Source organism: Myotis lucifugus, unplaced genomic scaffold, assembly GCF_000147115.1.
Source record: "Myotis lucifugus unplaced genomic scaffold, Myoluc2.0 scaffold_139, whole genome shotgun sequence".
In the NCBI taxonomy this organism is placed as follows: Eukaryota; Metazoa; Chordata; class Mammalia; order Chiroptera; family Vespertilionidae; genus Myotis; species Myotis lucifugus.
In genome coordinates, this window is record NW_005871187.1 from 3,335,808 (window position 1) to 3,359,446 (window position 23,639).

At 37.8% G+C, this 23,639-nt stretch overlaps 1 protein-coding gene across 8 annotated transcripts in view; it reads right to left on the reverse strand.

Moving 5' to 3' along the window:
• Positions 1 to 6,542: 6,542 nt before the first annotated feature.
• DCUN1D5 (defective in cullin neddylation 1 domain containing 5) overlaps positions 6,543 to 23,639 on the reverse strand; it is a 74,698-nt gene continuing 57,601 nt past the window's right edge. For all 8 annotated transcript variants that reach the window (XM_014460782.2, XM_023758811.1, XM_023758812.1 and 5 more), the window contains 4 exons: positions 10,073 to 10,181; positions 9,879 to 9,983; positions 8,100 to 8,202; positions 6,543 to 6,885 (listed from right to left, as the gene is read on the reverse strand). In XM_014460782.2, the coding sequence (XP_014316268.1) occupies positions 6,830 to 6,885; positions 8,100 to 8,202; positions 9,879 to 9,983; positions 10,073 to 10,181 (373 nt within the window). In that variant the 3' untranslated portion in view covers positions 6,543 to 6,829. The remainder of the gene's footprint in view (positions 6,886 to 8,099; positions 8,203 to 9,878; positions 9,984 to 10,072; positions 10,182 to 23,639) is intronic.

The window sequence follows — 23,639 nt, forward strand, 5'->3', positions numbered from 1 at the left end:
TCCCTCTCCCTTCCTCTCTGTAAAAATCAATAAAATATATATTTTTAAAAAAATAACCATATTACCATATGATAAACTATGTATTTTACTTATCAATTAAAATGAAAATCCATAAGGATTAGAAGTAATTACCTATTCTGTGCCCTATATACTCAGACCTATAACACTTCCTGGCATATAATACATGCTTGAGATTTATTGAAATATTTAGTCCAAGAGGAATAAGTCTGATTATAAAAATAAGTGGTAGGCCCTAACCGGTTTGGCTCAGTGGATAGAGCGTTGGCCTGCAGACTGAAGGGCCCCAGGTTCGATTCCAGTCAAGGGCATGTACCTTGGTTGCGGGCACATCCCCAGTAGGAGGTGTGCAGGAGGCAGCTGATCGATGTTTCTATCTCATCGATGTTTCTAACTCTCTCTCTCCCTTCCTCTCTGTAAAAAAATCAATAAAATATATTTAAAAAAAATAAGTGGTAGGATAAAACAGGAAATGCAAGACATTTCAGTTTATATAAAAAGTTTTGTTGAAAAAAAGGGAATTTTAGCTATCGTTTTTATTCAAATATCGAGGTGTATTCATTTAACATTTACTAGGTGTTGTAGATACAGTTCTGTTTGAACTTCCTAACAAGTCTGGTAGGAATCACTATTTTACAGATGATGAAACTGAAAATGACAGCAGTCAAGTGACATATCGGAAAGTCATATAGCAAGGATGCTGCAAAAAAGAAACCACCTCAGGTTTCTCTGATATTACTCCTATAAACTCTCAATATTCAAAGTAGTTTCAAGGAATGATATAAATCCAAAATAGGTAAGAGTTCTACATCTGTAGATAAAAAATATTATCTATGAATTTGCTATAAGCCATTTCATTTGTATGATAGGAAAATGCAGGTAAAGTACTAAGTAAATAAACGTCATTTAATTCAATATTCACAAAATTTAATTTTCTAAGTTTAGTAAGTTAAAATACTGTATCTCAAATAACAAATTGTTCAAGTAGGTATTAGTCTTCCTTCTTTCATGGTTCAAATGCAATTGGTAACAATAATATAAAAGCAAATTTTCTTCTCACCTTAAAAAATTTAGCCACAATCTATTTTCTACGTGGAAAAGTAAGTTATGGGTAATAATCAGTAATAGTCAATGTATACACACACACACACACACACACACACACACACACACACACGAGTTATGGGTAAATCTGGCTTGGCTTATTTTTGTTAGCTTTTAAAAGTAATTTTAAGATGGTTATTGAATATTTCATAATGTCCACTTTAACTTTTATTTTTTAAATATATTTGTATTGATTTCAGAGAGGGAGAGGGAGAGATAGAAACATCAATGATGAGAATAATTGATCAGCTGCCTCCTACACGCCTTCAACTGGGGTCCGAGCCCGCAACCCAGGCATGTGCCCTGCGAATTGAACTGTGACCTCCTGGTTCACAGGTCGATGCACAACCAGAGCCACACCGGCTGGGCTCCTCTTTATCTTAATACTTAGAACAATCCATTAAGTATATAGAACAATTTTCATATTTTAAAGCTGTGAAAGCCAAAATGCAGGATAAAACTTTAAAATGAAAGAAGTTTTTTTGGGGGGAGGGGGGGGACTAAAAAATGTTTAGTAAAACTATTTTATTATAATTCAACCATTTATGGACCATATTTCCATAAAATACAGCAAAACTACAATAATATCGGCATCGTAAAACAAGATTCTATATTCATGTTAAAATCTAACACTATTATTATAAAGGGTTCTAATAAATTGTAAACAAATTACACAAGTCTAAAAAATGGGGTGTGTGCCGTCTCGGAGCACAGTCTGTACCTTTACCCCTCTCCTCCTTCCCCCCGGCATGTTCTTTGCCTTTCTTTCCCTTGAGCTCCAAGGGCCCTTCTTTTGCCTCTGCAACTTGTTTCCTGAGTCCATGCAGCCCCCGCAGGTTCACTTGTTCCACAGGCTCACTTCTTCTACCCCTGTGACTTCCTAAATAGACTTTTGCTTGCATTTGAAAAAAAAAGGTCAAACCAGTAACAACTAGAAAAGGAACAAAGGAAGCACTGTCTATATAGGATACTAAAGATTATAGGTGGCGATAGCAAATGTATAATTTTTATTCAGATTGGCAACTGGAGCTCAGCCAGTGTAGCTCAGTGGTTGAGCGACCACCTATCAGAACACATGTTTGGGTTTCTGGGGTCTATCCACATTGGGGGGCTGGCTGGAGGCAGCCAATCAATGTTTCTCTCTCATCATTGATGTTTTTTTCTCTCTTCCTATTCCCTTCCTCTCTGAAATCAATAAAAATGTGTGTGTGTGTGATAGATATATAGATATAGATATAGATTAGTGTTTGGAAAAAGATAAATTGTGCTTTAAAAACTTAAAGATTTGTTCTAGTAGAAGTAAAAGTTCACAGGAACAATTAATGAGTGAATTAGTGATAATTCACCTAAGGCTTGGGCAGAAATTCACCGTTCTACAATCTATAATCTATGTAAATTTACCATAATTAGACTGCCTTTTTGGTTTCCACAGTACTATTCAGAGGTAACTAGGTCTTGTTAAGCAAAAAGAATATCTTAATCTTTTTTGTCTGGTAGTTACCAAATATTTATGAAAGTAATAAAACTACATTCATTTAAAAATTATATGATCTAGAATATTTAATAATTCAGACTAGCCTTTCCTATTAAGGAAATCAATGAGATTTTGCTGTTATTTCTCTTTTCCCCTGAAGAGAAAATGACTCCTTCTTGGAAATGTTTCCTTGTAATAATTCCCAGTATCACTCAAGAAGTAACACTTCCTTAAGAAGGGAGAAGTCCTCTTTAAGAATAAGAATTCTGCTATAGAAATAAGATTAAGATATTATTTTGCCTTTCTCTTAGTCTAACAAAATGCACTTAAATCATTAAAATGTTCCCAATTTATATGATGTTTTAGACATTTGGTAAGCACATGGTGTGCTATAAAATTTTAGCCTACAGGAGCTTTAAAAGCCCCCCAAAAACTTTTATCAGAATATGAAATATCACAAGAGTGTTAAGTACACTTCTACAAGACTAAGTAAAATTAAGTGAACATTCTACTTCCTTCTCAAGCAGAGCACATAATTCCAATAAATCCTTTCATAATTTTACATTAACCATTAGGCAGAAAGAACACGTTCTGTTGAATTCATAGTTCAAACTAAATGTTTGATTGCTAATACACTTCATGTTCTGAATCCAAGTTATCTAATAATAGGGTAATATGAAAATTGGCCGGGACGCCCTCACATAACGTCCAATCAGGAGGCTGCGTGCTCAGCAGGAGCGGATAGGCAGGGACTTGCAGCATCGGTGGGTGGGCCACCTGTGCCGGCCCAGGGACGTGAGGTTCACATCCCTGCCCCCGGCAACGGGCCCCAGGATGTGAGGCTCACATCCTCGCCCCCAGCAATGGGCCCGGGACGTGAGGCTCATGTCCCTGCCCCCGGCAAAGGGCAAATAGCAATATTAAAATATTTCCTCTAGTTAATTCCCTTTTAACGTGCATGGATTTTGTGCACTGGGCCACTAGTCTATAATAATAAATGCGTAATACGCTAATTAGATTGGACATCCTTCTGGACGTCCTTCCAGACGAAGCCGGGGCTGTGAGGGAAGCCCAGGTCCCAGGTGCCAGAAGGAAGCCGGTGCCGGCAGCCGGGGGAAGGAAAGCCTACTCTTCCACAAATTTCGTGCATCAGGCCTCTAGTGCTACATAATTTGTATGCTTTAAGAACTCTAGTTATCTTTAAATTCCTTCTTCCTCCCCTCACCACACAAATTGATGACAAATTTGTTAAAGATAAATTTTTGGTTTACTAGATGAAAAGGCATTTGTGCTTAAGAGAAATAATCCTCTGAGTCAATCTAACATCCCACGGAAGGCCCTCAAATTTCAGTTCAAGAAACACTAGTCCAGAGTATTTCAGAGTAAAACCCAAATCGATAAACTCTATCTGTACATTATACACAAAAATACTGCTAATGTCAAAAATGTTTTATCAAGAATTTTACTGACAGCATTTAAAAAAACAAGAAATCATTAGACAATGAAAGACAAACATTGTAACACAGAGACAGGTCAGCACACAATACACCATTTTTTAATGTCCGATTCAGGACATTAACACTATGTTACCTGTATTCCTCGCAACAACTTCTCTATCCTCTCACAGTTGAGAATCAACACCTGGTTCTACTTTCTTCAAGTAGTATTATTACATTTAAATGCTATTCTATAAGAAGCAAGTCATTTCCAATATAAGCACCATTGAGTATTTTATCCCATACACAGGAAATAATCCTGCAAATTTTACAGGATTCCTGGGAAGGCACTTAAAGCTAACTAATTAAAGAACCACGACATTTAGACCTCTTTTTTATAATGCAGTTTCCTTAACACTGTCCTCATGTTTCCCAATAGATCAAATGCTGTTCAAATGTAAATTAAGAAAGTTAAGACAAGAAGGGACAGCCTACAGCCTGACTGATACATGAGGCAGAGTAAATTTGCCTCCAAAGTAAGTGAATGTTATGACTCTAAGGAGGTAAGAGAACTAGAAGGAGTAGAGAGTAAAGCAGGCATGGCTTGGGTAGGATTGGGCTCTTGACTTAAGGGAACAACATTTCATTTTAGTTTTCAGATTCAAAAAGTCTTAAAGGTATCTTTGGATAAGTCAGCAAAGTAAACAGTTTCATATATATGCATTTTTTTAAATGTAATCTATAACTTTTAAGTGTTTCTTTACTCAAAGAGTGAAGATGACCAAGACATTACCATTAATTAGTTCGAGCTATAAAATGATAACTGGTATGATTTCACTTAAATTATATATTTTGGAACTCAGCAAAAATGGGCAATATTCTTCAAGTTCAGCAATTGTGCCTTGGAGATGTCAAATGATAAAAACTCAAATGTCCAACAATCTAAATTATTTACTTATAATAAACCTGATATTAAAATATCACTTATGTTAAATCATAATACTGTTGGTATGTTCAGTTCTAGTGCGTGATTCTAATACTTAAAAAATTGTTTTCCAGCCCTGCCGGTGTGGCTCAGTCGATTTGGTACATGGTACATCCCATGTACCAAAAGGTTGCCAGTTCGATTCCTGGCCAGGGCATATGCCCAAGTTGCAGCCTCAATCCTGGGTAGGGGGTGTACAGGAGGCAGCTGATTGATGTTTCACTCTCACATCAGTGTTTCACTTTCTCTTTCCCTTTCTCTCTCTCTCTAAAAAAAAAAAAAAATCAATTTTTTTTATTGTTTTCCACTATTATTACATCAGTGTTTGACCAAGTAATTTCATTAAGAAGTAAAACAGCAGTTTCTCCCAGCTTATTAACAAAAACACAAACCAACCATAAAAACCTTTAAAATGCTATTATTTTCTCTTAAGTAATCAATACTAAAAATCACTCATTAAATAAATTCACCACCAAAAATAAACCTTCAGCTTAAATCCCAATAGAAATGGCCTTATGAAAAAATATTGTTTACTCTCTCCACTCATACAAAGAAATTAGAAATGTTATTGAAGTTGTTACTGAACTGTGAATGTGAACAATTTTCATATCACTGAGCTATTGGATGGTTTGAAATGGAATGCACCTCTGTTCTGCTACTAGTACAAAACAATGCCTTTTATGTGAATTAGAAAAGACTGTCCTTTTGTCAAGATACTTTATTGCCAAAAGTCAGAAAACTGATTATTAGCAATACTGTGACTGTACTAATGTAAATGGCATCCTTGAGTTGTGCACAATTATGTTCTCTCATAATTCCTTACTCTGTTATCTTCTTTTCCTATATATATCTTAAGTCTACAACATCAGAACTACGGTTCTCTTAAAGAGAAACAGAAAGGGTCCTCAATACAACTCCCAACACAAAATGACAGTTAAAGAGATCATACATATGCCATTAATAGCAACAATAATGATAAGACTTAAATATTGATCTTAATTCTCTCATAAGGCTATCTCATTTGTCTGATTCTGAGACCATTAATATATGAGCCTTGCTCTTTCAAATATAAATGGTACTTTTAAACTGACAGAATACAGAAAACTTAAAATTCACATTAAGAATAGACAGGCAATGCTGATACGCTTATTGACAATACTAGCTAATGGTTGGAAAACAAAATAACCGGACATCATCTTTCCAATTCCAAACTTTTCAGATAAAGTATGTGCATAGGACCATGGCAGCTTTCACAGAAAACCAGAGCTGAAAGTTGGAGCACTTCCAATATCCAAAAACGTATTAGCTGCATCAGAAAATCATTATCCCAGAAGTCAAGGCCAAGAAATATTCTTCTTAATTGTGCAGAGATGAATACATTAAGCCGTACCATCAGATTACATCACCAAATATTAAGGTTATTTAAAATCTTTATAATTCCACAAATTCATGGTGAATAGAACCTCTAAATTTCAAGAATTAAAATTTACAAAAATAAATACCACTCTGACACTCAAGGGACATCTTCATTTTAAGGCCTTTATCACAAATCTGAATCTTTATTGTTCTGAAATAAATGTTATCAACATAACTCAAAACAAAAACTCCAATATTCAGTCTTAGAAGAGGTGTGGCACAAGGCCCATCACATGTAACAAGAAAACTTTCTTTAAAAAAAAAAAAAAAGAAAAAAAATACTATGAGAAGTCTTTCATATGAATAAAAATGCACCCTTGGAGTTTTTTCCTCAGCTCATTAGCTTGTATGCACGTAGGAATCAAAAGGTTTGCATTTTCTTCACAATAGTTCTTGCTATGATATTTGACGGACTTTTTGCCACTCAACAAATTCATCAAGAAGAACAGGCCCTAGAAATAAAGGAACATTTTCTGTTAGAATTCAGTGAACTCTTCTCTCTAACTATAAAACAAACTCCCCACAAGCTCTGTGATAACAAGGAACTGATCCTTCCCTTTTTCAAGTGTTTTGCTTCCAACTGCCCTCTTCTACTTAGTGCTGCCTTAGCTTTTTCTTTTTTTACATAAGGGACTTTTTTCACAATTGGTATCTGTAGCACTTCCTTCTCAAGGATTGTGTTTCACGAACTCTACAATAACTAAATCAATGTTAACCTCGCCCTTTTTCCAACTGCCCATAGAATTTGCCATTAAATTACTTAAAAATCTGAAAAGTGTTAAATGTAGTATTTCTATGCTACCTCACCAATAAGTATATAAGTTTTTTGAAGGGGTAGCCATAATACAGATTTATATGGTTCCAATAACAGGACCTAGTAAAAATCTGCATACAAAGTAAGTGCCTAATAAATACCCGATCTAAGAACATTTTTATAATACAGGGGGTTCAAACTCATTTACTTATAAGAGCCAACCAGGGAGGCAAAGAAAGCAAGCTCAGTGTTTACTTTATTAAATGTAGCAAAACTCACTGCCACAAAGAAACATGATTGCCCTATTTTTCTGAAAATGCACAACCCTATGGTAGTCTCTATTTTTCTCATGCTTTTGAAAGACTGTAAGATAAATAGCAAACAAACACAATCATAAATGGCAACTGAAAAGCACCCTAGTTGTTGGCTTAGCAAGAAAACTGGAAAGCAAGTCCAACATAAGCCACTACTTGGCTCTAGCTACTAATTCCTATGAAAGTTTTGTCAGATTTTAGAAAAAGCTTTCAAGTAAGTATCATAAGGTTTTTCTATTATAGCTGATGTTTTTTTCCCTAGTTTTTTAAATCCCGACTGTACTTTTCTTCCATAGAAAAATGCCAGGAAAGGCAGAAATGAAGCAGAATTTTAGCTTCTAGATACAAAAATTGTAATTTAAATTAAGCTTTATAATGCTGTTACTGAGAAATTAAAAATATTTCATTTATCAGCATAGATTTTGTAATACTGGCTCAATCTAAGCTCTCTGCCTACCTTCTACACCTGCCTCTTCCCACATGATTAAATACTAAAAATTACTGCTACAAAGTTAAAATCGTTTATGGTAATGCTACACAAATGCGTATTCTCATTTAGTTTAAAAATTTTATTTTCACAGGAAAACATTATACTTACAAGCACCATCTTCATCATAGTTACTAAGATCAGCATGGACTGTTCTGCTGAATTCTAATACATTGTACCACTGATCTTTATTCATAACACGATACTTTGATTGCTGAAGAAAATGATATAAATATTTGGATTATAGAACATGCATTATTTATTAGGGCTTGACTTCAATAAATCAGTTATATTTTATAATTTGGTTTTTCTAAAACATTTATTGTTCTTTTAAATTGTGTTTTTAAATCCTCAGGGCCCTGGCCTGTGTTGCTAGGTGGTTAGAGCATCGGCCTGCGCATCACAGAATTACAGGTTTGATTTCCAGTCAAGGGCATGTACCTGGGTTGCAGGTTTGATCCCTGACCCCAGTCAGGCATGTGCAGGAGGTAGCCAATCAATGTGTCCCTCTCACTTCGATGTTTTCTTTTCTCTCTCTCCCCTTCATTCTTCCCTCCCTCCCTCCCACTCTCTATAAAAATCAATGGAAAAAATATCCTTGGGTGAGGATTTACAAAAAAAAAAAGAGCACCAACTTATTTTTTCCTTATTTTTCTTTCATTTTTCAAGAATAAAAGCACATCAGGGTACTTGTGTAACCACAAATGAGATCAAGATATACAACATTCTCTACAACCAGTAAATTCCCTTGTGTGACTTTTCCCAGTAACTCATTTCTTTGCATGAGATTTATTGTTTAGCCACATTCTGAAATTGGCATCTTTGGAGGCATTGGAAAGACTATAGGCATGGGTTCAAATCTCACTTCTGCCACTTATAAGTGACCTTAGGAAGTTATGTATCAATAGAAGCCATCTCCTCATTTGTTAATGGGGATAAAATATAATTCAAAATGGTATTATAAAGATTTTAAAAGAGCCCTCGCCGGTGTGGCTCAGTTGGTTGGAGCATCATCCCATATACCAAAAGGTGGTGGGTTTAATTCCAGTCATGCCTGGGTTGTGGGTTCCATCCCTGGTCAGAGTGTGTTCAGGAGGCAATAGATCAATGTTTCTCTCTTTTTCTCTCAAATTAAAAAAAAACCACAATAAATAAAAAGATTTTGAGAAATTATTTTCAAAGCAAAAGCAGAAGGATCTGTAATTCAAGGAATGGTGAGAACCATATAAAAAAAAACTGAAATTGAAAAGGCACAAAAACAGAAAAGCAAAAAAAAGCAATGAAAAAAAAAAGAATAGTATCTTCTTAAAACCACTGCCTATAGTAGGTGCTATGATAAACCTTCTAAAAGAATACTTTCTTCATAAATTCAGCATACGTTTTCAGTAATCAGTACATTTCAGAACACCATTATAGCCACTCTCATATTTATGGACATCAAATATTAAAAGCTTTATTTGAACTTTTTAAATTGAGTCCAAGTGAAAAGATATTACTATACTTGGTTCTTATGTGGATTTCAGCCTAAGACCCTGTGTAACAGAAAGAAACCTGATTTAGAAGCTTGAGATTTATACACTAATATCAATTTTCTCCTGCCAAAAGCCCAAGAAACTATTTTGTCTGAAGACTGCGCTAAAATTATTTCTTGAAGGTTTATTTTTTAATGGAGGGCAGGAGTAAAATAACTATGTACAGAATATATTATTTAACATGAACTTGGGTCTAAAAATCAAAGTAGGTATGTAAACATTTTAACAAATTTTCTACTAAAGCAAATATTTTTAAAGGTATAATATTAAAAATCTATTTGCTTTTCCTCAATTAAAGGTATGTTTTCAATCAGATTAAATTTTAAAATAATATTTTAAAAATAAAAAACATACATACCTCCAGGTACTGGTAAAATACTGAAAACAGTGGCCATGTCCTCCCAAGCAGAAGAGCTAACATAGATTTAGCAGTATCAATGTCAAGGCTTCTCTGATCTTTATCCTAAAATATATAAGTCAAAAATTTTTTCCTAAGTGTGGCGTCAAGATCAGAAAAATATTAAAATCACAAAACATGGATACTCCACTTACCCTTGCAAAATCAAAGGCATATCTGTAGATATTCTTAAACGAAGAAATATCGTTCAACTGTGAGCGCAAAAAGTCAAATTTGTTCTGTAACTTTTCTGTGCAGTCACACCTTAAATTTAAAAAAATTAAACAGATTATGTAATAAAGAAAAGTTAATTAAAAAGCACCTTTAGAAGGCCTAAAACAGCGGTTCTCAACCTGTGGGTCGCGACCCCTTTGAGGGTCCAACGACCCTTTCACAGGGGTCGCCTAAGATCATCGGAAAACACATATATAATTACATATTGTTTTTGTGATTAATCACTATGCTTTAATTATGTTCAATTTGTAACAATGAAATTGGGGGTCACCACAACATGAGGAACTGTATTAAAGGGTCGCGGCATTAGAAAGGTTGAGAACCACTGGTCTAAAAGAATGCATTAAGAGAAAAAGTAAGAGCAATACAATATGAAGTTATTCGGTTTACAATTCTCTGATTCAAAATTCACTATAACAAATAAACAACCCTGTTGCCTTGTATCTACCAATGCAATAAAACACACACACACACACACACACACACACACACACACACACACAAACCAATAACAGTTCAATTCAAATGACATTTCTTTAAAAAAAAAAACAAACTCAATAAAAAAATCTTAATAAAATTACAATTGTCTCTTAAAGAGAGATGTATTAAAATGTGCTTTTACCACATAATGTTAGCAAATGGCAGAACAAATGAAATTAATCAGGCCTCTGTCACATATTTCACTGGAAAGTTCTTAGGCACCAACTTGGTGAAAGATTAGCCATGAGTGGTTTTAAAAGTTGAAGATATTACACTGAGAAAATTAAAATTAATACATTATGTTAGTGGTTCAGTCATAAATTCAGATTCCTAAATTTTTAGTCAACAAAAAATTGAGGAACATCAGTGGCAGCACCTGCTTTCAAATGCAGTACATATTTATGCAAAAGAATGCAAAAAGTTATATATGTTATTTCTAAAGATAAGACATTAAATATAAGAAGCTAAATAAATTTTTTTATTTTCGATGGGTTGATATATCCCACTATTTAGCAAGAAGCAAGGAGACAAAGCCTTTCACAATTGGCCCAAATTTCCTGTTACATCTCCTGGCAGGTCCCAATATCTTTACTGTGCTCTAGATATATTTCACTTCTCATTCCCAAATGCCACAACTATGCTTCAGTACACATCATTTCCCTATACTTGAAATATTGTTCCAACATCTTCACTAAATATTATTCATCAAAACCCCACTCACATTTTGCCATATCTGAGAGACCTGACTCCCTTCAATCAAATTAGTTGTGCTATCTATTGTGACCCACAGTTATTTCATTCAAAACTGAAATTTTAGTACTCATCATATAGGATAGATACCTAGCATTCTGAGATTTAACTGAGACTTTCACTATAGTAAATCAATAATGTGATATGGTAACTTATAATTCTGTTAAGGTATATATATTTTAAATAAATTTGTATGTTACTTAAATCTTGCATTCCTAGAATAAGCCAAAGTTGGTCCTGTTACCAGTTAATACATTGCTATTTTTTTTTCTATGTTCCTAAGTGAAGCTGGCTTATAAATTTCATTTTATCACATTCTCCTTGCTAGTTTTGATTACAAGCTTATAACTTAAGCCTCAGAAAATAAAATGAGTATTATTACCCTTTATTTTGTTTTCTGAAAAAGTTTACTGAACACACTGGAAAGAGCATTTGTTCAAACTCAGGTGAAAAACAACCTGGGCCTTTTCACTGAAGAAAGGACTTTTAACCAGTAAATCAGCATCTTTAATGGTTATAGGACCATTCAGATTTTCTATTTCTTTTTCAATCACTTTTGGCCACTTATATATTTCTGATAACTTGTTTATTTCGCACAATTTTTATTTACAAAAATTTATAATATATATTTTAATATAGTTTTGCCTTCTCTTTGATTTTCCAGACCATCTTTCAAGAATTTCTTAATTCTCTCAATTTTAGCGTTGCTTTTTATTTTACTAATGTCTGGACATCTTTTTGCCTCTTTCTTTGGGTTCTTTTTCTAAATTCTTAAACTAGAAATGAGCTCATTTGGTTTCAGGCTTTTTGTCTCTTAAGACTATAAATTTCCCTCTAAGTATAAATTTAGCTTCAGCAACAGTTTTGATAAGTATCATTGCTTTGATTATTCATTGGTAAATGACACCTTGCTGCATGATTTCAGAAGAGTGGTATAAAGTCTTATTAGAATAGGTTTAAGAGAGAATAAGAGAAGAACTGGAGAAAGTAAGTATAGACAAATGCTTTCAACGAGTTTGGTCCTAAAAGGGGACTGAGAAAAGAAGAACCAACTAGAGTGGGACTGAGGGGTTGGGAGGAGAGGGGAAAGGGAAGCATAAGGTTTTGCTTTTAAAAAGAATAGATAAAGGAAATAACTTCCGCTTCCAGCAAGGTGAAATGTACTTTTCCCTATCTATCCTACAAATTTAACCAAAAGTAACAATTATATATAAAACAAGCATAAGAAGATTTTTGAGGAACATGACAATAGTGAGTTCCCTTTCTGCCTCATGTATCCCAGACTTGGAACTAGAGTCAGCAAACCAAAAATGCCAATGGGCAGACAAAAAACAACAAATAAAACAAACAAAAAACACATACAACAGCTTTCCCTCTAGCCAAACAAAAAAGAGCCTAGCAAGGCAGAAAAGTTTTAGGGAGAAAAAAAACCCCAAAACCAACACATTCTTTTTCAGTCAAACATCACAGTAAAGTGTGGTTCAAGCCCCACCAATGCCAGCAAAGACTGAATGGTCCACTCTCACCGGTATATAAGGATGCTGTCCTCTCAACTCCTGCAGTGCCAATGGAAACCACATGGGGAACATGAACTTCTACTCCTGCCAGGTAATAAGGAGCAGCCAATCCTCCTCTGCCCTTGGGTCAGAGCCAGGGCTTTCACCATCACTGCAGGAACAGGGTCACCGCCCTAGTAGTGTTACCAGGGACTTGGTGGGGTACAAGAAGGTATCGGTGAAGGCCTAGTTGGTGACCTGGAACTCTCACGCCTGCCAACACTAATGAGGACCTTCCTCCTCAGATGTTAATGGAGGAAGAATAGGGAACTTCAATTTCTATCTGAACCTGGAAGTAATGAAGCAGTGGTCCCCACTTCTGCCAAAGTGTGTTAAAGGAAGCTAGCTAAAACAGAGAGTTTAAATAAAATCCAGAGTTTCATGAGTATAATAGTCAAAATTTCCAGGTTTCAATAATATTAAAAAAATGCTTCAATAATCAATTATGAACACAATAAGACAACTGAAAATAGAAAGCCTCAGCAAAGAAATATAAAGTCTGAAGAAAAAATTATGTAAAAAAGCAAATGGTAATTTTTAAATTGTAAAATACAGGACAGACTTAAGTCCTTTACATTAAATGTAAGTAGCCTAAATATTAAAATTAGAAGACAGAGATGGACAGAGTGCATTAAAAACACACACACACACAAAGACCCAACTACATGCTATCTAGAAAAAAGAAAGACTTCAAATATAACAACATAGGCAGATTGAAAGTGAAAGAATGGAAAATGAGCTCTGGCTGGTTTTTCTCAATGGTTAGGGAGCATTGGCCCTCAGACCAAAGGGTCTCGGGTTCTATTCCCAGTCAAGGGCACATACCTCGGTTGCAGGTTTGATCCCCATCCCCGGTTGAAGCCCATGAGGGAGGCAATCAGTCAATTTATCTCTCTCACATTAATGTTTCTCTCTCTCTCTCTCTCTCTCTCCTCGCCCCTCCTTCCCCCTTTCCACTCTCTCTCTCTAAAGATCAATGGAAAAAAATATCCTCAGGTGACGATTAAAAAAAAAAAAATAGAAAATGACATTGTGAAAACAATCAAAAGAAAGGAGGAGTGACTATATTAATTCCAGCTAATGCAGAGTTCAGAACAACAAATTATCAGAACAAGGTGGAAATTACATGATGATTTAAAAAAGGTTAAGTCCTGGCCAATGTGACTCAGCTGATGGAGTGTTGTCCAGTACACCCAAGAAGTAGTGGGTTCAATTCTGGTCAAGGCGCATGCAGGAGGAGGCCCATTGATATTTCTCTCTCAAAAAATCAATTAAAAATTTTTAAAAGATAAATGAAAAGGGTTAATCTGTCAAGACATAACAATTTTAAATGTGTATGCACCAAACAAGAGTTGCAAAATATATGAAACTTGAACTTTTAGAATTGAAAGGAGAAATAAACAAACCCATAATTATAGTTAGAGATTTTCAATACACCTCTCTCAGCAACTGACAGAACATCAGGAAACATAATGAAGAATTCAGCAACACTGATTGACAATAATAGAACACTTCACTCAATGACAACAAAATACATATTCTTTTCAAGTGTCCCAGAACATAAGCCAAGATAAGATCATATCCTGAGACATAAAGCAAACATAAACAGATAGGAAAGAATTGAATCATACAGAATATATTCTCTCACCACAATGAAATCAAAGTAGAAATAACAAAGATAAGAGCAAAATCTCTAAACACTTAGAAAATAAATAGCAAAGTTCCAAATAATCCACAGATGAGAACATGTCTCAATGAAAACCAAAAAATATGTTAAAGTGAATGAAAGCAAAAACACGACACATCAAATTTTGTGAGACACAAAGCAGTGCCAAGGGGAATATTTATAGTACTAAATACAAACATTAGAAAAGAGAAAAAGCCTCAATTAATAAATAGCTACCAACTTTAGAACCTAAAAGAAGAGCAAAATAAACCTAAAGCAAGCAGAAGAAAGTAAATAATTAACAGCAGAACTTGATAAAATTGAAACAGAAAAATAAGAGAGAAAAATCAATGAAACAAAGAATTGAGTTTTTTGGAAAAGATTAGTATTATCTAGCAAGAATGACAAAGAAAAAAAGAGAAGATAAAAATTACCAACATGAATGAAACAGAGTATCATTATAGACTTGCAGATATCAAAAGAATATACATTTGACGACATAGATGAAATGGATCAATTCCTTAATAAACAAAACTATCACAACATACACAATATGAAGTAAATAATTTGAGTAGCACTATAATTACTAAAGAAATTTAATTAAAATTTTTAAAACTTCTAAAAAAGAAATCAATGTGAGAGAGACACATCAACTGATTGCCTCTCACACCCACCCCAGCTGGGGCCAGGAAACAGATAGAGCCTGCAACCGAGGTACATGCTGCCCTTGACTGAAATCAAACCTGAGACTCTTCGGTCCATGGGTCAATGCTGTAACTACTGAGCCAATAAAGCCAGTATTACCTTGACATCAAAACCAGACAAAGACAGTATTAAAAAAAGAGAAATTATCACAAGAAAAAAAACTATGTAATTATGTATGATTAGAGGCCCGGTGCACGAATTCATGCACCAGTGGGGTCCCTCAGCCTGGCCTGCAGGATCAGGCCAAAACCAGCTGTCTGACATCCCCCAAGAGGTCCCGTATTGAGAGAGCAGGCCAGGCTGAGGGACCCCACCAGTGCACAATTGGGGCTGGGAAGAGAAGCAGGAGGCTGGCCAGCTGGGAAGGGACTGTGGGAGGGGTCCAGGGTTTGTCTGGCTCATCTCGCTCAGTCCCAATCAGCCTGACCCCAGCAGCAAGCTAACCTACCAGTCAGAGCATCTGCCCCTGGTGGTCAGTGAACGTCATAGCAAGCAGTTGAGCAGCCTTCGCATATCATTAGCATATTACGCTTTGATTGGTTGAACGGTCGACTGGACACTTAGCATGTTAGGCTTTTATTATATAGCATGATGGATGTAAACTAGACTTATTGTGGTGATCATCTATATATATGTAAAAGCCTAAGTGACCATTTGATAGGTAGCTATGACGTGCACTGACCACCAGGGAGCAGACACTCAATGCACAGGCATGAAAACATGGTACAGACTGATGAATCTCAGAAGGAAGGGAGGAGGAGGGCGGGAAAAGGTTAACCAAAGATCTTATATGCATACTAGAGGCCCAATGCATAGATTTGTGCACCAATGGGGTCCCTCAGCCTGGCCTGCAGGGATTGGGCTGAAAGAGAGCGCAGGCCAGGCTGGGGGACCCCACCGGGCCTCTACTCTTACAATATATACAAATATTGAATCTCTATGGTATATACTGAAACTGATATAATGTTACATGTCAATTATATCTAAATAAGTAAATAAGTAGGAAAAATAAAGAAAAAGAACATTACAGACCCTTATCGCCTATGAATCCTTAACAAAATGTCAGCAACTATAATTTAGCTATATAAAAATAATTATACACCATGAAAAAGTGGCATTTATTCCAGGTATGCAAGGTTAATTCAATATTCAAAAATCAATGTAACCACATATTAACAAGATAAAAAAGAAAAACTACATTTGATTAATGCAAAAAAACATTTAAAATATTTAACATCCATTCTAGTTACAACTCACAGAAAAATAGAAATAGAAGATAACTCCCTCAACCTGATAAAGAACTGTAGTTCAAACAAAATTGTAAAGTTCATATAATAGTAGCTGACAAGTCACCAAGCAGGTAAAATTCCAAGAAATTACCATCTTTACCAAATGTTTTATATTCCAGAGGGATACAAGGAAAGAGTGATAGTTAGGATGTGATTGCAATAAGCTTAAAACAGAGACAAAGTGAAGAACAAAGGTTCAAGTCAAAGAGAGTGTGGTTAAAATTCCAAATTCTCTCATGTGGCTTGAGGCAAGTTACTTAATCTTTTCCAGTCTGTTTCCTCATTTTAAAACAATAACACTAATAGACAATCCACAGATTAAATGAGCATATATGTGTTAAATGCCTAACACAGTTCTGAGCACGATATGCTCCTTTTGAGGCAAAAATCACCTACACACGGTGGTTCTCTCTCCAAACTACTTCATACCATTCCTAATGGTCTATCTAAATCTTGAGCAGAGAAAGAATCCTATCTATCTAATAAAAGAGTAGTATGCAAATTAACCATCACTCCACCACTCCGTCACAAAGATGGCGACAAGCACAGAGCTGGAGCGAGCAGAAAGCTTGGGTTGCCCCCGGCGTGGCCAGTCTGAAAACGGCCCTCAGCCCCTCACCCAGGCTGGCCAGGCACCCCAGTGGGACCCCCACCCTGATCCGGGACACCCTTCAGGGCAAACCAGCCAGCCCCCACCTGTGCACCAGGCCTCTATCATATATAATCCTATATAATAAAAGGGTAATATGCAAATTGACCCTAACAGCAGAATGACTGGTCACTATGACACACAATGACCACCAGGGGGAAGACGCTCAATGCAGGAGCTGCCCCCTGGTGGTCAGTGTGCTCCCACAGGGGGAGCTCTGCTTAGCCACAAGCCAGGCTGATGGCTGCCAGCACAACGGTGGTAGCGGGAGCCTCTCCCGCCTTCTTAGCAGGGCTAAGGATGTCCAACTGCAGCTTAGGCCTGCTCCCCGCTGACAAGTGGATATCCCCCGAGGGCTCCCGGGCTGCCAGAGGGATGTCTGACTGCCAGCTTAGGCCCAATCCCCCCGGGGGAGCGGGCCTAAGCCAGCAGGTGGACATCCCCCAAGGGGTCCCAGACTGCGAGAGGGCACAGGCCGGACTGAGGGACCCCCCCGAGTGCACAAATTTTTGTGCACTGGGCCTCTAGCCTAATATAATAACTGGCAATTAATGTTTTCTATTTGAAGAGTGAAAAGAATAAGAGCACAAACTTCCACATTAGTTATCAATATCATAGACACTGTAAACGAACCTAGCAATACCAGTGAACATACTCAAGCACTCACTAATACAACCCTTAATCTAGTCCAAAAACAGACTCAGTAGAGTTAATATCATACCTCATAACTTGGAAAGTTTAGAAAAAATATTTCCCCTGCACTAAAAAGAAATAATGCATACTTATGTCATGGAAAGCAAAAGACAGTTTTTTGAATAACAAAAAAACACACAGATTTTAAGGAACACTAGCACAATATGTTACCACTCTCCAAAACTACTGCAGTTAGAATGAGTGGAAATGGGTTTAAATTTCAACATTAGGGGGAGAAACCAAGATGGCGGCATAGGTAAACACGGGAGATTGCTGCCTCGCACAACCACTTCAAAAATACAACTAAAAGATGGAACGGACATCATCCAGAACCACAGGAAGGCTGGCTGAGTGGAAATTCTACAACTAGAAGGAAAGAGAAAGGGATACCAAGACTCAGAGGAGGTGTGGTGCGGAAGTAAAATACAGAGGTACGGAGGCGAATGCGGAGAGGGCTGGCGGCTGAGGACACGGTTGTCTTTTTCAATCGGGAGGGAGTCTCAAGCTCTGAGCTCCAGTTCCGGGTGAGTCTCTGGGGACCCAGACTCAAACGGGAGAAACTGGACTGTCTGGCATCGGTCGGAACTCGAGGGCAGCTTTCTCTCAGAGGTGCTTGCAGCGATTGCTGGGACACTGAGAAGCAGGGCCTCTGAGGGCAGGACTGAGAGCAGCCATAACTGCTCGCTCCACCCAATTAATCCCCTGGGACCCCGGCCCGCCCAAGCCGTGCACGGAGGCTTTTGCATATGAAAGGCCTGGCCCTTTGCAATCTGATAATTACCTAACAAACTGCAGCTGGCCCAAGGCCCCAGGGCAACTTGCATTGCTTCACAGCTGGCTCCTGCTGGATAGCCTCAGGCAGAGGCTAGATTAGCACCTCCTTAGAGAGCCAGGAGCCAGTGTGCCTGGTGGTCAGAGTGGGACCATCCAGATTGCAGCTCCTCGGATCCATAAAGGACACACTCAGGGGGCAGACTCAGTGAGCACCAAAGCCCCATTGCAGCAAGTCTTTCCCCAGAAGGGTGTCTCCAGCACAGAAGTTCTCCCACTGCAGACACAGCTCGTTCTCACAGCCAATTGGCCTGGAGGTCAATCCCTCCCAGTGTTACCTACAACAACCAAGGCTTAACTACAACAAGACTGTGCACAAAGCCCACAAAGGGGTGCACCAGGAGTGTCTAGCTCAGGTCATTGGGGAGGCTGAGCCACTGGGCCCTATAGGATACCTAGCACACAAAGCCACTCTATCAACACAGCGAAGCATAAAAAAAATGCGGAGACAAAGAAACAGGACACAAATGACAGAAATGGAGGAAAGCAAACTACTGGATATAGAGTTCAAAACCACACTTTTAAGGTTTTTCAAGAATTTTCTAGAAATCGCCGATAAACTTAATGAGACCCTCAAGAAATCTAGTGAGACCCTTGAGGTTGTGATAAAGGACCAACTAGAAATTAAGCATACACTGACTGAAATAAAGAATATCATACAGACTCCCAACAGCAGACCAGAGGAGCGCAAGAATCAAGTCAAAGATTTGAAATATGAAGAAGCAAAAAACACCCAACCGGAAAAGCAAAATGAAAAAAGAATCCAAAAATACAAAGATAGTGTAAGGAGCCTCTGGGACAGCTTCAAGCGTACCAACATCTGAATTATAGGGGTGCCAGAAGAAGAGAGAGAGCAAGATATTGAAAAACTATTTGAAGAAATAATGACAGAAAACTTCCCCTACCTGCTGAAAGAAATAGACTTCCAAGTCCAGGAAGCGCAGAAAACCCCAAACAAAAGGAATCCAAAGAGGACCACACCAAGACACATCATAATTAAAATGCCAAGAGCAAAAGACAAAGAGAGAATCTTAAAAGCAGCAAGAGAAAGAAAGTCAGTTACCTACAAGGGAGTACCCATACGACTGTCAGCTGACTTCTCAACAGAAACTTTGCAGGCCAGAAGGGAGTGGCAAGAAATATTCAAAAGTGATGAATACCAAGAACCTACAACCAAGATTACTTTATCCAGCAAAGCTATCATTCAGAATTGAAGGTCAGGTAAGGAGCTTCACAGATAAGAAAAAGCTAAAGGAGCTCATCACCACTAAACCAGTATTATATGAAATGCTGAAAGGTATCCTTTAAGAAGAGGAAGAAGAAAAAGGTAAAGATACAAATTATGAACAACAAATACACATCTATCAACAAGTGAATCTAAAAATCAAGTGAATAAATAATCTGATGAACAGAATAAACTGGTGATTATCATAGAATCAGGGGCATAGAAAGGGAGTGAGTGGACTGACTATTCTTGGGGGGAGGGAGGAAGGAATGTGGGGGATGCGGGAAGAGACTGAACAAAAATCGTGCACCTATGGATGAGGACAGTGGGCGGGGGTGAGGGCGGAGGGTGGGGTGGGAACCGGGTGGAGGGGAGCTATGGGGGGAAAAAGAGGAACAACTGTAATAATCTGAACAATAAAGATTAAATTTAAAAAAAAAATTTCAACATTAGGACTTGAACATTGACTTCCTGAGTACAGGTATCTTGCTTTTCAAAAGTTTTCATATGCCACTTTGCTTTTTTGAGAGAACTACATAGTAATACCTGTTTTCAATAATAGAAATGAATCCAAAGAGAATTTTTGCTTTTAAGAATCAGCCAGGGTTTGCTTTGCAGAGATCCTTTGTAGAGGCAGTATCCACTCCACCCCAAACAGCCCTGCCAAGCTCCTCCCCCAGGAACTACACTTAGCATCTCAGCATGAGACTTCCACAGTTTAGAACTGTATATGTGAGCATCTGTGCTTTATATTGACTTAATTTGTGCCCCCATTAGGCAAGATGTGTCCTAAGGTATCAAGAAAAGCCTAAGAGAGCTCATAAGGGGGTTCATGCTTATCCTAAAACTCGACATAAATAAGTGTATTTGGTATGGTTTGTTAGGTTATTTGGGGGGATTGGAAACCCTGAAAAAGTTTTCATATAAATTCATGGTTAATTCCTTCTTTGGCTTATGCCACTTTGGCTTACAAAAGTTTACACAGGAATGGTCTACTTTTGGATAGTGGAGTAAACCTGTATTAACAAGGGAGGCTATCAAATTTCTGCTTCATTAAAGACCTTTAAAAGAAATTCCCACTTATGTATTAGACCTAAATGAGGTTCTCTTGCTTCATCAGTGAGTCCCAATAAATATGCTCTGACAGAGTGATATGGAATAGGAAAAATTTTATTCACAATGTTCTGGATTTAGAACTTTCTCTGAATCAGGTCTATTGACCAGAACAATACAATCCACCTCTGGGGGTATTTGGAAATGTGGAGGGGAGCATTTTAAAATTCTTATATGACTCTGGGAGAGAGCAGAAAGAAAGGTTACCAATGGTAATTAGTAGTTAGCCCCAAAACACTCAACAAATAATAGTCACACACTATACACACAATAGCATTCCATATACCCCACATTCTTTCAAACCCACCAAAAATCGTATAAATGCTCCCCAAACCTCTCTTCCCTAAAGAAAATCAAGTTAGACCATTGCCTTTGATCCTCAATTTCCAGGCTCAATATGGGAGACCACATGGTATACAACTTAAACCTACTGACAGGCAGCTTAGTTACTACCATTCTTGTCAGATGCTATCTTCTTGCCTCTTTTTTTTTCATTATCATATCAAGTAGTCTTTTCCAAGTTCTATGCTGTTTTCTCCATCATCATGGTATTTCACCCTTGCTCCAACACCAAAACTAGCAAATATGAGAAAAGTTCTCTACTCTAGTAAGGTATTCCAGGACAAAAATTTGCAAGTATCCTTGGAATCTTGAATCCAAGAATGCAAGAAAGAGGAAGACCTATATGCAATGTTTTGGGTGTAGCAGCATATGTGCATGTTAATGGGGAAAGGTCCACAGTTTTCATAAAGTTCAAGAGTCAATGACCTTAAAACATTAAAACAACTGCTCTATTGAAAACTATCCCAAAAATCTCTGATGATTCCTATGCTCAAAAATTTCTAATGGTTTCCCAATATCTATAAGATATGCTTTAAACTCTCAACATGTTGGCCAAAGCTCTCCAAAATGTAGCCATTATTATCCCAACTATCTGGAGTTTAAGCCTATTCTGTCCATTTTCTTCATGTACCATTTGACTATAACTAACCAGATCATTTCCCCCTCAAACATATACTATGCTTACTCAAAGCTCTGATCACAATTTCCTCTTCAGAAACATTTTCATAAATCCTCAACCATCAAAATCCTAATCATTCTTCAGGGTCCAGTTCGAATGCCACACCTACAGAGATTTTCCTGTCTATTCAGCTAAAATTAACCTTATGATCAGCTGTGCTTCCACAGTATTTTGTGTTTTTAATCTAGCACTTGTCACATTCCACCTAGCTTTACGGTTATAGTATTATAATGTCTTCCCTACCCTATTAGAATCTAACTAGCAGTCAAGAGCCATGTCTTATGCCTCACAGAAATCACCAGTAAGTGGTACAGTACCTTACATAATATAGATGTTTAAACATCTAAGTTACATCCAATTTGGAGAAATTTAAATATCATTAAAGAATGATAAAAACTACATAGAGCAAAATACCTAGAAAGAATATGGTAATTACATCCCCTAAAACTTACAAAATGGCCATTCTAATATCTATAATAATAAAAGCATAATATGTTAATTAGACCAGACATCCTTCCAGATGACCTTCCGGATGAAGCCGGGGCTGTGAGAGAAGCCCGGGTCCTGGGTGCCTGCTGGCGGCCAGAGGGAAGCCTGGGTCCTGGGTGCTAGGAAAGTCGGTGCTGGCAGTTGGGGGAAGGGAGGGCTACTCTTGCACAAATTTTGTGCATTTGGCCTCTAGTCCTATCTAATAATAGACAAACATGGTAATTAACCATACCTCCGACACGCTTCCCAGTGGCTAATCAGGGCGATATGCAAATTAACTGCCAACCAAGATGGCGGCCGGCAGTCAGGCAGCTGAAGCGAACATGAGGCTTGCTTGCTCCAGTGATGGAGGAAGCCAAGGTTCCCCGCCTGCCGCCGCCCAGCTCTGAGCTGCACTCTAAGAAACAATGTTGCAATTATAGAAGCTAAACAAACCCCAGAAACCTGCTTTCAGCCAGCCGAGCCTCAGAGCTGGAGCTGCAACAGTGTTTCAATTATAGTAGCCAAACAAACCCAGATACCTGCTTTCAGCAGCCGAGGTCTCAGAGCTGGAGCTGAGCCTCAGAGCTAAAGCCGGCTCTCAGTTCCAGTGACAGCCGTAGAAGGTAAATAAATCCCAGAATAAAAAAGGAAAAAGAAAAAAAGGAGAGGTAGGGAGCTTCAGTTGTCCACCAGCCTGAAAACGGCCCTCAGCCCCTCACCCAGACTGGCCAGGCACCCAGTGGGGACCCCCACCCTGAAGGGGGTGTGACCAGCTGCAAACAGCCATCAGCCCCTCATCCAGGCTGGCCAGGCACCCAAGCGGGACCTCCACCCTGATCCGGGACACACTTCAGGGCAAACCAGCCAGCCCCCACCCGTGCACCAGGCCTCTATCCTATATAGTAAAAGGGTAATATGCAAACTGACCCTAACAGCAGAAGGACTGGGAATGACTGGTCACTATGACACACATTGACCACCAGGGGGCAGATGCTCAATGCAGGAGCTGCCCTCTGGTGATCAGGGCGCTCTCACATGG